Source organism: Mandrillus leucophaeus, unplaced genomic scaffold (assembly GCF_000951045.1).
Source record: "Mandrillus leucophaeus isolate KB7577 unplaced genomic scaffold, Mleu.le_1.0 Scaffold417, whole genome shotgun sequence".
In the NCBI taxonomy this organism is placed as follows: Eukaryota; Metazoa; Chordata; class Mammalia; order Primates; family Cercopithecidae; genus Mandrillus; species Mandrillus leucophaeus.
The window spans coordinates 472,041-488,255 of record NW_012104443.1 but is presented as its reverse complement, the minus strand read 5'-3'; the positions used below and the strand labels follow the sequence as shown (position 1 = coordinate 488,255).

Here is a 16,215-nt window from a genome sequence, read left to right as displayed (position 1 = left end):
GATCTCAGCTCACTGCAAGCTCCGTCTCCCGGGTTCACGCCATTCTCCTGCCTCAGCCTCCCCAGTAGCTGGGACTACAGGCATCCGCCACCTCGCCCGGCTATTTTTTTTTTTGTACTTTTTAGTAGAGACGGGGTTTCACCGTGTTCGCCAGGATGGTCTCGATCTCCTGCCCTCGTGATCCGCCTGTCTCGGCCTCCCAAAGTGCTGGGATTACAGGCTTAAGCCACCGCGCCCGGCCCACGTTTTTTATTTCTAAGTGTACTTCTGTAATACATAAACTGTAGTATGTATTTAAAAATTTAACATGGTAAAACCCTGTCTCTACTAAAAATATAAAAATCAGCTGGGTGTGGTGGCATGCACCTGTAATCCTAGCTACTCGGGAGGCTGAGGCAGAAGAACTTCTTGAACCCGGGAGGCGGAGGTTGCAGTGAGCGGAAATTGTGCCATTGCACTGCAGCCTGGGTGACAGAGCGAGACTGTCTCAAAAAAGAAAAAAAAAATTTAAGTGACCAATTGTTTAGGCTAGGTCCTGAGGAAATTATTTTGCTGCGCTATGTGCTCATGGCATTTTCAGTATTGGGGGAATGGCTTGATGTAACAGCCATGTTACTGTATGGTACATTACACAATTGATTCATTTTTGCTGTTCTTGCCATTATCAGATTTGGCAGGCTTATCTTAATGAATTCTTAATCCAAGTTTGATTTTTAAAATATTTTAAAAATAATAGTTAAGTGCTTACTATGTGCCAAGTTCTACTCTAAGCACCTTGCATTCTGCTATAAGCATCTAGCTCGTTTATTCCCACAACAACCCTATAACAATATTATTATCCTCATTTTATGGATAAGGAAACTGAAGTAGATAGGTTAAATAACTTGCCCAAGATGCTTCCCAGTAGAGGCACACTGGGTATTGAATCCTGGTTCCCTGGTTCTTTTTTTTTTTTTCTGCTCTGTTCTTTTATTTTATTGAGATGGAGTTTCACCCTTGTTGCCCAGGCTGGAGTACAGTGACGCAATCTCGACTCACTGCAATCTCTGCCTCCTGGGTTCAAGCAGTTCTCCTGGTTCAGACTCCTGAGTAGCTGGGATTACAGGCATGTGCCACCGTGCCCTGCTAATTTTTTGTATTTTAGTAGAGACAGGGTTTCACCATATTGGCCAGGCTAGTCTCGAACTCCTGACCTCAGGTGATCCGCCCACCTCAGCCTCCCAAAGTGCTGGGATTATAGGTGTGAGCCACCGTGCCTGGCCTTGAATACTCTGTTCTTAAATAAGAGTCCTTTGCCTTCTAGAAACCTCTTAACTAGTACACTTTGGTATGATGTGTAATCCTGTTATGAATCAACTAAGTGGTTTTTATGCTTTCAAAAAGGATGATTTACAGAGTAATCTACTTTTGCCAAAGTGTTTATTTTTATTTGAAATGTATGGACTCTTTTATTATGAAATGTAACACAGAAAAGAGTGTAAAACAAATGTGTAGACTTACGAATTTTAGTAATAATTCATAACCACCACCTAGGCTGAAAAACTCCACGAACATTGTCATGTTGCAGAAGCTCTCTGCTTGTTCCTTTTCTTTATCATTATACTACGTAAGTATGCAAACAAGAACACTATAATTTTGGTTCTTTTTCAACTTTAAATAAATATATAGAATCACACACTATGTATTCTTTTGTGGCTAGCTTCTTTTTTTTTTTTTTGAGATGGAGTTTCACTCTTGCCACCCAGGCTGGAGCACAGTGGCGTGATCTCGGCTCACTGCAACCTCCGCATCCCGGCTTCAAACAATTCTCCTGCCTCAGCCTCCCGAGTAGTTGGGATTACAGGTGCCCGCCACCACACCCGGCTCATTTTTTGTATTTTTAGTAGAGATGGGGTTTCGCCATATTGGTCAGGCTAGTCTCGAACTCCTGACCTCAGGTAATTTGCATGCTCGGCCTCCCAAAGTGCTGGGATTACAGACATGAGCCACTGTGCCTCGTGTGGCTGGCTTCTTTTGTTCACTGTTATTATTTATTGTTTTAATCATCTACTTAATAGATCTAGAAGTAGCTAGCTCAGAAGTTAATAATGTCAAGGCCTTTGTCAGTCTTGTCAAAAGGTTTTATTGATTTTTTCCGTATGATTGTGGTGGGGATGCCACAGCTGCAGACCTCATGTTTCACACAGTCATGTCCCAGAAGAGGAAGTTGTTGGGGTAGGTGGGAATGTAATAGAAAAGAACTCTCATTTGTGCGGCCCCTTCTCTTTTTTCTTATCATTTTTAATGATACAGTAATAGACCCAGTTAGTCATACATAAATTATTCAGCTTTGGAAGGATTTAATGAAATGCACGTTAAGTCCTTGGCACAGTGTCAGGCATAATGCATGCTCTCAGTAAATACTGGTAACTTAAAAAAAAACCGTCCAAAAATCCTTCAAATTATTTATATTTGTGGTTATTGTTTGTAACTTTTCATACTTATTTTTATTTATTTATTTATGTTTTTGAGATGGAGTCTCACTCTGTCACCCAGGCTGGAGTGCAGTGGCACAATCTCAGCCCACTGCAACCTCCGCCTCCCGGGTTCAAGCAATTCTCCTGCCTCAGCCTCCTGTGTAGCTGGAACTATAGGCACATGCTGCCACACCCAGCTAATTTTTTGTATTTTAGTAGAGATGGTGTTCCACCGTGTTGCCCATGCTGGTCTGGAACCCCTGAGCTCAGGTAATCCACCCTCCTTGGCCTCAAAGTGTTAGGATTGCAGGCATTAGCCACCGTGCCCAGCCTTCCATACTTACCTTTAAAATTCTTCTGATGTGGTGTCTAGTTCATGGACCTGTTTTTATATAAGTACGCTTTCAGTTAAGCTGTTCACTTTATCTGTCTCAGAGAGTTCACTGGCAAAAGTATAAAACTCCAAATTTAATGAATACCACTGAGATTGCTAGAAGAGGAATTGAATGTTTTTCAGACTGCTTTTGCTTTATTTTGACACATCAAGACTTATTTTTCAAGGCCAGGCATGGTGGCTTGTGCCTGTAATCCCAGCACTTCGGGAGGCCAAGGTGGGAGGATTACTTGAGCTCAGGAGTTTGAAACCAGTCTGGGCAACATAGTGAGACCTCATTTCTACTGAAAATCAAAAAAATTAGCTGGACGTGGTTGCACGTGCCTGTAGTCCCAGCTATTTGAGAGGCTGAGGTGGGAGGGTTGCTTGAGCCTGGGAGATTGAGACTACAGTGAGCTGTGTTTGTGCCACTGTACTCTAGCCTAGGCAATAGAGCAAGCTCTGCCTCCAAAAAAAAAAAAAAAAAAAGACTTACTTTTCACTTCTGTAGTTATAAAGGAAAGTTGGCTGCTCTACCATTTTTATACATGAGGAAACTGAATTGCAGAATGTTTAAAAGACGTCAGGTATGGTAGCTCACGCCTGTAATCCTAGCATTTTTGGAGACTGAGGTGGGTGGATCACCTGAGCTCAGGAGTTCGAGACCAGCCTGGACAACATGGGGAAACCTCTATCTCTACTACAAATACAAAACATTTGCCAGGTGTAGTGGCACGTGACTGTAATCCCAGCTACTCAGGAGTCTGAGGCACAAGAACTGCTTGAGCCTGGGAGGCGGAGGTTGCAGTGTACCGAGATCGCACCACTGCACTCCAGGGTGGGCGATAGAGCAAGACTCTGTCTCGATAAAAAAGAAAAAAATAGAAAAAGAATGTTTAAAAGACATTGTCAAAGTAACACTGAGTCATTACTAGAACACTGGTATTCTATCTCATGAGCCAGGATTTTCTCTTTTTTATCATGAGGTCCTGTTTGTGACTGAAGAAATTAAATGTAGAGTTTTGTGTATAGTGGGCAGTGAGTGAATTCTGTTGTCTAACATACAGTTAATTCAAGTGAAATGTCTGCAGTTGGAGATCTAGAGTGTGTCACTCAAGATGGCCTATCCACTTAGCATCTTGGCTGGCTGTAGAAGCCAGTACTTAGGCAGTATTCTGTCTTAGTGCTTTTGCATAGTAAAAACCTTCATTTCATTCTCTCTAAAGTTTTGTGACATTGTATGCTCAGTGAAACTATATAAGAGATCAGAAATCAGTGGAATAGGATTTTGACAGGATAATGGTTTCCTGGGGTATTATAAATTCATAATACATAGACACTTAATTTTCAAAGCTGGAAACTATTATCTAGTGACAGTGTTCTGATCTATTTCCAATATTATGAAATGATAAAACTAAATTAGCGGCCATTTGTATCTGCTTCGGGACAACATAGGTAATATTTTGGACAAACATGACTATATCATTGTTTATTCATATAAAACAAAGTAATTCTATTTTAAAAAGACAGTATATTAAAGACAAATATCTGATATTTTTCCACAATATTTTAGTATATATTTTTTTATATATATATATATTTTTATTTTACTTTGAGTTCTAGGGTACATGTGCATAACGTGCAGGTTTGTTACATATGTATACTTGTGCCATGTTGGTGTGCTGCAGCCATCAACTCGTCAGCACCCATCAACTCGTCATTTACATCAGGTATAACTCCCAATGCAATCCCTCCCCCCTCCCCCCCATATTTTAGTATTTTAAGCTCACTGTCAACACTAAGAAGCAAGTGAAACATCTGATTTTCACATTTGCAGTAAAGATATGTGTCCTGTGTGCTTTTAGGAAGGCATGACTCTTCAGCAAAATGTTTCCATTTGAGTATTAACTGAAAATATGTTGGTCAGTGCTTAAGAAGTTGAACTGACTTAGGAAATTGTGATCTGATATTATGAATTTTGATAGGTGAGTTGATATGAAAACACAACATCCCTAAATGCATTTGGGTTAATAATTCTGAAATGTTTGTATTTTCTATTTTAAACATTTTATTTATTTTTATGTTTTCAGGTTTGCTATTAGAAAGATAATGCTCTTGGAATTTAGGTAAGTCATAAGGCATTCCATTGATGAAAAAGATAACAATGTGATTTCAGTTTTAGCTAAATTTTCTGTGTATTTCTGTGAGTGACTAAGAAAATCTAAATCTGTGAAGATATATATTTCTGTGATTGGCTTATTTTGGAATATGTGTGTAATAGCCTTTGTTTTCAAAGATGATGGCCCATTGTCAGAATATTTTGATTTTTTTCTTACTTGTTAAGGTAGCATGTGGTGAATAATTTCTGAACTCAAACTTGGTTTCTCTAGTGGTCAGTGGAAATAGAGTGTGTTCTATAGCTGTTTTCCCTGCCAAGCTAAAATGTTATCATCAAGGTAGCGTTGTTCCAGTCTAGCTACTGGTAATATAACTATTTCAGACAAAAGATAATGTATGATTTTTAGATTGCAAAAGTAGATTAGATTATGTTACAACCAGATCTAGCCAGTATGCTGAAAGTAAAAGCCAGGATTGTTGTTGATGATAGCTACATTTACCATTTCTCAAACAGAACACCTGTTTTGTGCTCACCAGTGTTAAGCATTTTACATAGAGTACTCAAAACAATCCTGTGAAGTAAGTACTATCCTCAGCATTTACTGGAAACAGAAGCTGAGATCAGAGAGGTTAAATACTTTGCTCTAAGTAATTGGCAGAGCTGGGATACCAATGTCTGATGCCAAAGCTCATGGTTTTCCACTTCTCTACACTTCCTTGACATCTGGTTTACATCAGAGGTCAGGACCTCTGTGTTAATAATTGTTACTCCTGCATCCACAGATTTGATCCTCACAAAAAAATGACATGAAGGAGATGGTCTTATCATTTTTATAGAGGGAAACTGAAATTTATTATGAATTAACTAGTAAGTTGAGTGCCACCTGTATCCTAAGGACTGCATTATTATTAAATGGTCTTATTTAATCCTCACAACACCACCAGTAAGATCTTCCTTATTTTATAGGGGAGGAAACTGAGGCTAGAAACTGGACCCATCTGGCCCTGAGATAAATATGCTCTTTCCATCATATTGTGCCTCCTTTCAACAAGACAGATTAAAATCAAGAGGCTACCAATATGCAATTAGGATTAACCAGAATTCTAGAGTCCAGAAACCAAGAGAATTGCAGGAATTGAAAGAGAAAGCAACAAAACAGATTGAAAGCATCAATGACAGTGAAACTTTTTTTCTTTTTTTAAGACAGAGTCTTGCTCTGTCGCCAGGCTGGAGTGCAGTGGTGCGATCTCAGCTCGCTGCAACCTTCACTTCCCGGGTAGAAGCGATTCTCCTGCCTCAGCCTCCCGAGTAGCTGGGATTACAGGTGTGCACCACCACACTTGGCTAATTTTTGTATTTTTAGTAGAGACGGGGTTTCACCATGTTGGCCAGGATGATCTCGATTTCTTGACCTCGTGATCGCCCGCCTCGGCTTTCCAAAGTGCTGGGATTATAGGCGTGAGCCACCGTGCCTGGCGTGCTGCTTCTTTTAGGGAAAAACAGTAAGATAGGGAAAGCTAAGTTGCCCTTTTTTCTCCATGGCCATCAAAGTCCTTTGGCTTAGTTTCTTTTGCTAACGAGGCTCTGATTTCTCCCCTGTAGCAGCAGCATCAAAACTGACAGTGAAAAATTTTTAATAGCTGAAAAAGTCGGTTGTTACCTTTCAGGAACTTTTATTTAATTTTATGTGACAATATCATTTTCCCTGGGCCAACTTTCAAACATAACCAGACTAAGGTTGTTGTGGAGAGTAATTGATGGTTTCTTGCTAAAGTGGAAAGTAAGATGGCATGGAGAAGGTAGCTGGATATAGGAAAGCGAACTGAGAAAAGGGTTTTTGTGGATGAAAATTATTAGAAGAAGGCATCAATTGGCAAAGTAAATAACATGTTAGTGCAGCTAAAGAAGGAATTATTGAACTAGAAAATAGATCTGAGGGAATTAACTAGAAAATAGCAAAGAGAAGTAAAAATGAAAAATAGGAAAGAAAATAAGATACATGGAGGCTAGAATGAGAAGGCTTAGTAAGAGTGTCAGAAGTTTGGTTTTTTTTTTTTTTTTTAGTTTTAGAGATGGGGACTCACTCTGTTGCCCAGGTTGGAGTACAGTGGTACAATCATGGCTCACTGCAACCTCAACCCCCTAAGCTCAAGCAATCCTCCTACGTCAGCCTCCTGAGTAGTTGGGACCACAGGTGTACACCGTCACACCTGGCTAGTGGTTTTTTTTTTCCTTTCTTTTTTTTTTTGTAGAAACAAGGTCTCACTATGTTGCCCAGGCTGGTCTCAAACTCCTGGGCTCCAGCAATCCGCCCACTTTGGCCTCCCAAAGTGCTGGGATTACAGGTGTCAGCCACCACGCCTGGCCTCATTTTGTTTTAGAACTGATATTTATCAGGTATTTTTGGGTTTTCCCTTTTTTTATTTTTTGAGGCGGAGTCTCGCTCTGTTGCCAGGCTGTAGTGCAGTGACGTGATCTTAGCTTACTGCAGTCTCTGCCTCCTGGGTTCAAGTGATTCTCCTGCCTCAGCCTCCCGAGTAGCTGGGACTACAGGCACACGCCACCATGCCCAGCTAATTTTTGTATTTTTAGTAGAGATGGGGGTTCACCATGTTGGCCAGGATGGTCTGGATCTCTTGACCTCATGATCTGCCCGCCTCAGCCTCCCAAAGTGCTTGGATTGTAGGCGTGAGCCACTGTGCTCGGCCAACTTTTACTTTAAGAAGAGCCTTAAAGGCCAAGTGCAGTGGCTCATGCCTGTAATTCCAGCACTTTGGGAGACTGAGGCGGGTGGGTCACCTGAGGTCGAGAGTTCAAGACCAGCCTGACCAACATGGAGAATCCCTGTCTCTACTAAAAATACAAAAAATTAGCCAGGCATGGTGGCGCATGCCTGTAATCCCAGCTACTCGGGAGGCAGAACCAGGAGAATCACTTGAACCCGGGAGGTGGAGGTTGCAGTGAGCCTAGATCATGCCATTGTACTCCAGTCTGTGCATCAAGAGCAAAACTCCATCTCAAAAAAAAAAAGCGCCTTAAGTAAGGGAATATCCAGTGGTTTGGTGGTGATAATTATGTATGTTGGCAACGTTTGATACCTTTGTATTTGAATGTGTAAGACTGTCATTCTCCAAAGCTGTGTTTTCTATACATAAATTTGTAGCTGGTAGCAGTGACCTAGACAACAGGTAAATTTGTGAAGAGTTCCAAGGTTTTTTTTTTTTTTTTTTTTTGAGACGGAGTCTCGCTGTGTCACCCAGGCTAGAGTGCAGTGGCGCGATCTTGGCTCACTGCAAGCTCCGCCTCCCGGGTTCACGCCATTCTCCTGCCTCAGCCTCCCGAGTAGCTGGGACTACAGGCGCCCGCCACCTCGCCTGGCTAGTTTTTTTGTATTTTTTAGTAGAGATGGGGTTTCGCCATGTTAGCCAGAATGGTCTCGATCTCCTGACCTCGTGATCCGCCTGTCTCGGCCTCCCAAAGTGCTGGGATTATAGGCTTGAGCCACTGCGCCCGGCCTTTTTTTTGTTTGTTTGTTTTTGAAGATGGGGTCTAGCTCTGTTGGCCAGGCTGGAGTGTAGTGGTGCAATCTCAGCTCACTGCATCCTCTTCTTCCCGGGTTCAAGCGATTCTCCTGCCTCAGCCCCCTGAGTAGCTGGGATTACAGGCGTGTGCCACCACACCCAGCTAATTTTTGTATTTTTAATAGAGATGGGGTTTCACCATATCACAATTCCTGACCTCAAGTGATCCATCCACCTTGGCCTCCCAAAGATTACAGGCATGAGCTATGGCACCCAGCCAAGGATTCCAAGTTATAAATAGAGATTTCCAAAATATTTTCAGAAAGTTGTAAATAATTATGCTTTTCTGGGTGAGTTATACATTACACTGAATGGTGGTAACTAATGAAATATTCTGTGCTTTTTACTCTTTATAGCCAGTATCTTGAAAATTATCTCTGGATGAATTATTCTCCTGAGGTATCCAGCAAGGCCTATTTAATGTCAATTTGCTGTATGGTGAATGAGAAGTTCAGAGAAAACGTGCCTGCATGGGAGGTAACTGATTTAAATTACTTCATAGCTTTCATACTGACCCATTTAAGGCATTACAAAGTGGCAGAACTTTTACTGATAGTGGTACTTTTAGAGCAGAATTTTACCTAGCATTAAAGCAAATACTGAGCAAAAGAATGGGTATGTGAAAGATACATTTTCTTTTGGTTTCAACACTTTCTTCAAACGATTTAATAATTTACTATGAATTGAAAATTTATGAGTGTGAGTTATTTTTCTGCTTTGTGTTTGAAACAAACAATGGTATATGTTATAACAACTTACATCAGGAGCTGGCAAAATGGAAATTATATTAATAAATACAAATAGGCTGAGTGCTGTCACTCATGCCTGTAATCCTGTACTTTGGAAGGCTGAGGTGGGAGGATTGCTTGAGGCCGGGAGTTCAAGACCAGCCTGGGCAACAAAGCAAAAACCTGTCTCTTTAAAAAAAAAAATTAGCCAGGCATGGTGGCGTGAGTCTGTAGTCCCAGCTACTTGGGAGACTGAGGCAAGAGGACCGCTTCAGCTTAGGAGTTCGAGGCTGCAATCAACTATGATTGCACCACAGCACTCCACCTGGGTAATAGAGCGAGACCCTGTCTCTAAGAAGAGAAAAAGTGCAAGTATATAATGTTCAAATGAGATACTTCTCAGTGTCTTTTTTCACAAGAGAAAGTGTATATTTGTAGTTTTACATGAATAAAAAAAAAGTTACCAAAGTCAAGACAGATGCTTATGTTATAATTTCAACGTTCTTTTTTTTTTTTTTTTTGAAACTGAATTTCGCTCTTGTCATCCAGGCTGGAGTGCAAATGGCGTGATCTCAGCTCACTGCAACCTCTGCCTCCCAGGTTCCAGCAATTCTCCTGCCTCAGCCTCCCGAGAAGCTGGGATTACAGGTGCCTGCCACCATGCCCAGCTAATTTTTGTGTTTTTAGTTGAAACGGGGTTTCACCATGTTGGCCAGGCTGGTGTCGAACTCCTGACCTCAGGTGATCCACCCGCCTTGTGCAGGGATTATAGCCATGAGTAACCGTGCCCTGCCTGTTCTTTTTGTCCTTGATTTGGGATCTGTTTTTCCTTTTAGAAATTTCTAATGCACTGATGTTTCCTTTTTGTGCTGGTGCAACAGAAGGTCGATAAGTAGAGATCCAAAACCTTTGTTTTCTTTGCCCAGCATATAATGGTCACTTCATCAAGAGTTTCTTCTCTTCCAGTCAGACTTTTTTAAATGAAAAAAAAAAAAAAAAAAAAGGAATGGATGCCTGTCATCTGTTTTGAGTAAATGGTCTCCGAAGTGAGAAGGTGATAGAGTCTTTAAGATAAAGCCATGGATACTTCTCTCAAATATTCATTAAATGACTACCATCTCAGGGCACATTAGAGCTCAAAATAAACTATGGGTTTTATGTCGATATCAAGAGAGCCTCAGGATTTCTTGAAGTTGCTTCAAGCTATTATAGAAAGGAAGAAGGAAAATTTTTTGAGCCAGGGAATAACCTGGTCAATTTGCCTGTTATAAAGATCACTTTGGTGATTAGGCCTTGAAATAGAGAAATAATAATACAGATTTAGAGAATATACAGAGATTTAGAAGGTAGAATTGATTGAATTTGATAATCAGTTGAAGTAGCATTAGGAAAGGGTGTTATTTTCAATAACCTTCCAGGCTTGGGCAAATGAATATAATAGATGATGGTACCATTTACCAAGATAGGTAATAGAGACTGAGGAATAATTTGGAGGATACAAAACTGTTGAATTGAATTTGGACATATTCAGTTTAAATTGCCTTTGGAATATCTAGATTTAAGTCATCTAGTAGACAGAGGACTCTAAGGTTTGAGAGCTCAGAAGGGAAATCTAGACTGCAGATGTATATTTGGAATCATTGGTATTTAGTGGTTGAAGTAATAGGGGGAGAAGAATGAGTCTTGAACCCTAGGAATATTGCTGTTTAGATAACAGACGAAAGAAAAAGAGCCTTCAATATGCTGAAAAGGAGTTGAGGCTTCATAACGGTCCATACGACTTGACAGCCATACAGCTTCAGGAGAGCTTGTCTTAGAGAAGTGAATGAAAACAACTAGCGTAGACCACACGCTTGGAGTGCTTGTCTGCGGCAGTAACTAGAAACAGAGGTAGGTCAAAGAGGCTTGAATATATTTACATTATATATAACTTAAGAGTAAAGAGCTAATATAAAGCAGGAGGGGCTGTCCTTGAGATTAATTACAGTGTGAAAACTACAGTTTTTGCTAAAGATGTAGTTTCTTTTGTTTAAATCAGAGAAATTAAAACACTTCAGATCCATAATAAGAAAACAAAGCCTAAGCCAAATACAGGCATAATCCACAGAGGAAAAACTAAAGAAATTAAAGCCATTATTTTATTAGCTAAAAGTTTCTGCAACTCTCTCATAGTCCTGTCAGAAACCTGTATTTGACTTGCCATTAATTATAAGTAAGCACGTGATGCTTATTTTATAGATACACAAATAACTCTTTTGTAATTATTTGGTTTTTTTAATAGACTGCTAAAAAGCCTACTAGGGCTTCTTTAAAGCTTAAGTGAGCAAACCAATTCAAAATGAATTTTTATTCTTTTTCTTTTCAGATTTTTAAGAAGAAGCCAGACCACTTCCCATTCTTTTTTAAACACATCTTGAAGGCGGCCTTAGCTGAAACTGATGGTGAATTTTCACTTCATGAACAGACAGTCTTACTACTTTTTCTTGATCATTGCTTCAATAGTTTGGTACTTTTACTTTATATTTTGGGGTAATTTTCAAGTTTTCTTGTTCTTTTAGGTTGAGTTTAGATGAAATTACCTCTGTAGCCAACTCTTCATCCATAATAGTGGCGAATAAGGATAATGCTTAGCTTGATTTCAACCACTTATCAGTAAAACCATTTTGTAAGATATGTTCACTTTTTAATAGATTTGAACTTGATACTTAATTTTTTCTATCTAGACTCTTAAGAAAAATGATTATAAGAACTGAAACTCCAAAGAGAGAGCACAAAAAGGAGAAGCAGCAAGGAGACTGGTTACTATGGAATTGTAGTAATGAGATCTGTGCCACAAACTGCATATACATACAGGGATGTAGTTTCATTACTTTTCATCATGCCTTATGCACAGGCTGGTTGGTCAGTAGGAGAGTTGTATTTTGAGTTAACTGATAAAGGCCATTTGTAGATGATCTTTGAAAATGTCTTGTGTGTGATACATTTTCATCCCTCATAAGATTATCTTCTAAAAAATTAAATTTTTTCAGTAATTAATGTTTTATTTGAGTTTTCCTACTGTGGTTATCTGATAAATATACATATTTATCTAGTGCCTCTGAATTCATAATTCACTTACACCCATGCAGGAGAATGCACGGAGTTCTTTCTTATCCTGAAGACTGAGTGTTAATAGATGGATAGTTATTAGCTGTTTCCATGTACTATCTCACATGGATCTTTTAAAGGCATAAAAAAAGATTTATGATGCCTGCACTGGATACCACTGTTATCTCTTTAACATTTATTAAATAAATGTATTTATTAATAAATGTATAACGTTTATTATACATTTATTAAACTAAACAGAACAAATAGAAATATAAATAGATGTGATTTCTTATCAGAAACTAAGCAGAAATAAGATTTTATTAGTATTAGTAATTTGGTGATAGTTTTAACCAACTTACCAAACTAGTTTATTATTGAAATGCTTTATCTTTTAAAATATGCAGTCAATTCTTATTTGAGGTAGTTACGTTCATTTTATAAAGTAGCTATGAACACTGAATGAGCTAATGCTGAACCATTACTCCTTGAGGAAGTACAGGGTTAGGTTCCTGCAAGCGTTGGTCATGACATTATATAAACTATCAATACATAGCCTTATTTTATGTGTGTTTCTATTTAAAGACAGCTTATTTATTGTATATTGTTGATTCATTAACCATGAACTCACTGCCAACAGCACTATAATTATGCCTGAACGAAGCTTGTCTAACATACGTATTTTCTCTGTAAGACATATCACAGCCTTCTTGCACCCATGAATATCAGACAGCACTTCAGCCTTGGGCTTGGTGCCATTTTAAACAGTGAAATCATCAAAAAGCACAAACATGCCAAAAAAAAAAAAGTACTCAATGAGAATGAAGCAGAGCATCAGTTCAGTCTCACCTGAGAATGTGCACGTCAGGCAACTCAGATTTTTGTCTGGATGACTGTGAAAGCACATGGAGTATTGATTTTGGGGTTACAAATACATTTTTGTTAGTGTATGAATTTGCAAATACAAAATCTGTAAATAATAAGGATGGAATCTTTTTTAAAACATTGAACTTTTTAATATCAAAATATTAATTGGAAAATATTGGTGGCGTGTTTTCCATCCAGGACTTAAAAAGGCAGTAATACTTCTTAATGTAAAGACTTAGGTAGAAATGCTGGTATGTTTATGAACTTGTTTCCTTCATGCCCTAAACAGGAGGTAGACTTGATACGGAGTCAAGTACAGCAGCTTATCTCCCTCCCAATGTGGATGGGCTTACAGCTGGTAAGTCTCTAATTTCAGAATCTTAGGAATGTATGTGTTATAAGTAGAGCATGTGGTTTTAGAGTCTATAGCCTTAATCTTGGATATACAAGTGGTAGGTAAATACCCCTTTTCTTAGAAAAACCACTTTGCATTAACTTACAGATAAAGTTTTTATGTGCATTCGATGTTTAACTTAATTTTAGTAATATAAAATGAAGAAGGTAGTATCTATTGAACTTGTAGAGAAAGGGGGGTTAATTTAGCAAAGTATAGATGAGACTAAATGTGGACTTGAATTTTTTTTTCCTTGATTAGAGTATATATGTAGCTGTAGGAGAAGATCTGGATCATACCTAATATTAATGACTTCCATTTTTTCATAAAGTCTTCATTGGGTAATATGTGCAAGCACCAAAGCCAAATTAATACATCTTAGGTAAAGTTAAAACTATCAGATTTCAGTGTAATGCTTTATTCAGAGTTTCATTTCCTGCACATAGGTGTTTCTGCTTATACTCAGATATGCAGACTCATTCATAAGTACCAGTTGATGGGCATGAAAACATAAGGCACATATAAATAATTAATACTAAGTTAAAAAGTGACAACATGCTAATGTGGACATTTCCTTATTTAATTGTGATAGCTGTTTTTTGTGCATTTTTTCAGACTCATATTTTTCAAGCCTCAGTGATTATGCTAAGTGTTGATGCATATATTTTTCAGACTTAGCTCTTTAAGTTTTGAAATAAAAAAATAATTATTGAGCTTACAATCTTGATTGCTCTCTTTTGTACTCATATATTAGAAAACTAGCAAATAGTTGATCTAATCCTTATCCTTGTAAACTTTGAGGTTACTGGTAATTTAATAACACATCTCTTCTTCAGGCACGATTGGAATTAGAATTAAAAAAGACACCTAAGCTAAGAAAATTCTGGAACTTGATTAAAAAGAATGATGAAAAGATGGATCCAGAAGCAAGAGAACAGTATGTTGGCAGAGCTTCATTTCATGTTGGCTTATTATGCTAGATTGTAGACTTTAGATGATGTTGACTGGTTTGTTGTTTCCCTTTATATAGTGCTGAGCCCAAATAAGTTATTATAATAAGTGCTTTTACCTAGACTGTCACAAGAATATTTTTCACAAAGATCTAAAGCAGAAGCCAGAACATCATGCTTTTCTTCTTTTCCTTCTTTCTGTGCTACTAAGTATATATAGTTGACCCACTGTTTTTCTCCCTGCCTATTGTCCGTGTTCCTCATGGATGATTCTCAATTTGCTCCACTATCTTTAGGCTATTAATATAACTTTTTGTTTCTTTTCTTACTCCTTCACTTTTTTTTGGAGACCAAGTTTCACTCTTGTTGCCCAGGCTGGAGTGCAATAGTGCGACTGTGGCTCACTGCAACCTCTCCCTCCCAGGTTCAAGCGACTCTCCTGCCCCAGCCTCCAAGTAGCTGGGGGATTCTAGGCATGCGCCACCACGCCCAGCTAAGTTTTTATTTATAGCAGAGATGAGATTTCTCCATGTTGGTCAGGCTGGTCTCGAACTCCCGACTTCAGGTAATCCGCCTGCCTTGGCTTCCCAAAGTGCTGGGATTACAGGCATAAGCCACTGCGCCCAGCCTAACTCTAAACTTCTTACAAGGCTTTCAGAAGCTTCCAGCTGTTTCTTGTGACTCTTGTAAATCACTGGAATACTCTAGTCATTGTTTCTTAAGCATTTCTTTCCTAAATCCCTTTCCTCTTCACTCCACTTAATTGAATATTAACCATATAAACACTCTTCCAGACCAACTACTTTAGATCATAGTGCTTTCATCTGAACTCCTAGAACACATGCTCTGATTTTTTTTGAAACACCAGCTGTTTATGTAATGATTGGGATGTTCTACAATCAGACTTAGCTAGATTCCACACTCAATTGCTGTATGACTTTGGGCAAGTTACTTCACTTCTAAGCCTCATTGTGAAATCTGGACATTATTTCCCATTTCCGAGGACTGTTATCAGTATTAAATATGATGTGAAGGCCGGGTGCAGTGGCTCACACCTGTAATCCCAGCACCTTGGGAGGCCGAGGCAGGCGAATCACAAGGTCAGGAGATGAGACCATCCTGGCTAACGTGGTGAAACCCTGTCTCTACTAAAAAAAATGCAAAAAATTAGCCGGACATAGTGGCGGGTGCCTGTAGTCCCAGCTACTTGGGAGGCTGAGGCAGGAGAATGGTGTGAACCTGGGAGGCGGAGCTTGCACTGAGCTGCGATCATGCCACTGCACTCCATCCTGGGTGACAGCGAGACTCCGTCTCAAAAAAAAAAAAAAAAGAAAAAGATGTGAAGTGTTTAGCATAGCTTAGATCCTGGCACCATGCGTGCTTAATTAGTGTCAGGCAGTTTTATTAATCGCATACTGGCATGTATTACTAATTGTGTTTATAATATATGACTTGTTATTACAAGTAGATTTTAGCCATTCCCCTTCTTTGTATTTCCAGCAGGACTGTTACAAGCATTTACAGCTATACGATACTTGATACATGTCTGTTCATTAGTGAATGTATCTTAAAGTAGTAATGAATAGAAAATTATTTTTTAAGCATTTGATCTTTAGCTGTTGTAATACTCTCTTTTTTTTTTTTTTTTTTTTTTTTTTTT

General features: G+C 38.9%; 1 protein-coding gene across 1 annotated transcript in view; it reads left to right on the top strand.

The window, feature by feature from the left end:
- Positions 1–16,215, top strand: part of AQR (aquarius intron-binding spliceosomal factor) — a 118,092-nt gene that overhangs the window by 10,477 nt on the left and 91,400 nt on the right. Inside the window, exons 4-8 of the mRNA XM_011992691.1 lie at positions 4,920–4,955; positions 8,886–9,006; positions 11,623–11,763; positions 13,501–13,569; positions 14,442–14,542. Of these exons, the coding sequence (XP_011848081.1) occupies positions 4,920–4,955; positions 8,886–9,006; positions 11,623–11,763; positions 13,501–13,569; positions 14,442–14,542 (468 nt within the window). The remainder of the gene's footprint in view (positions 1–4,919; positions 4,956–8,885; positions 9,007–11,622; positions 11,764–13,500; positions 13,570–14,441; positions 14,543–16,215) is intronic.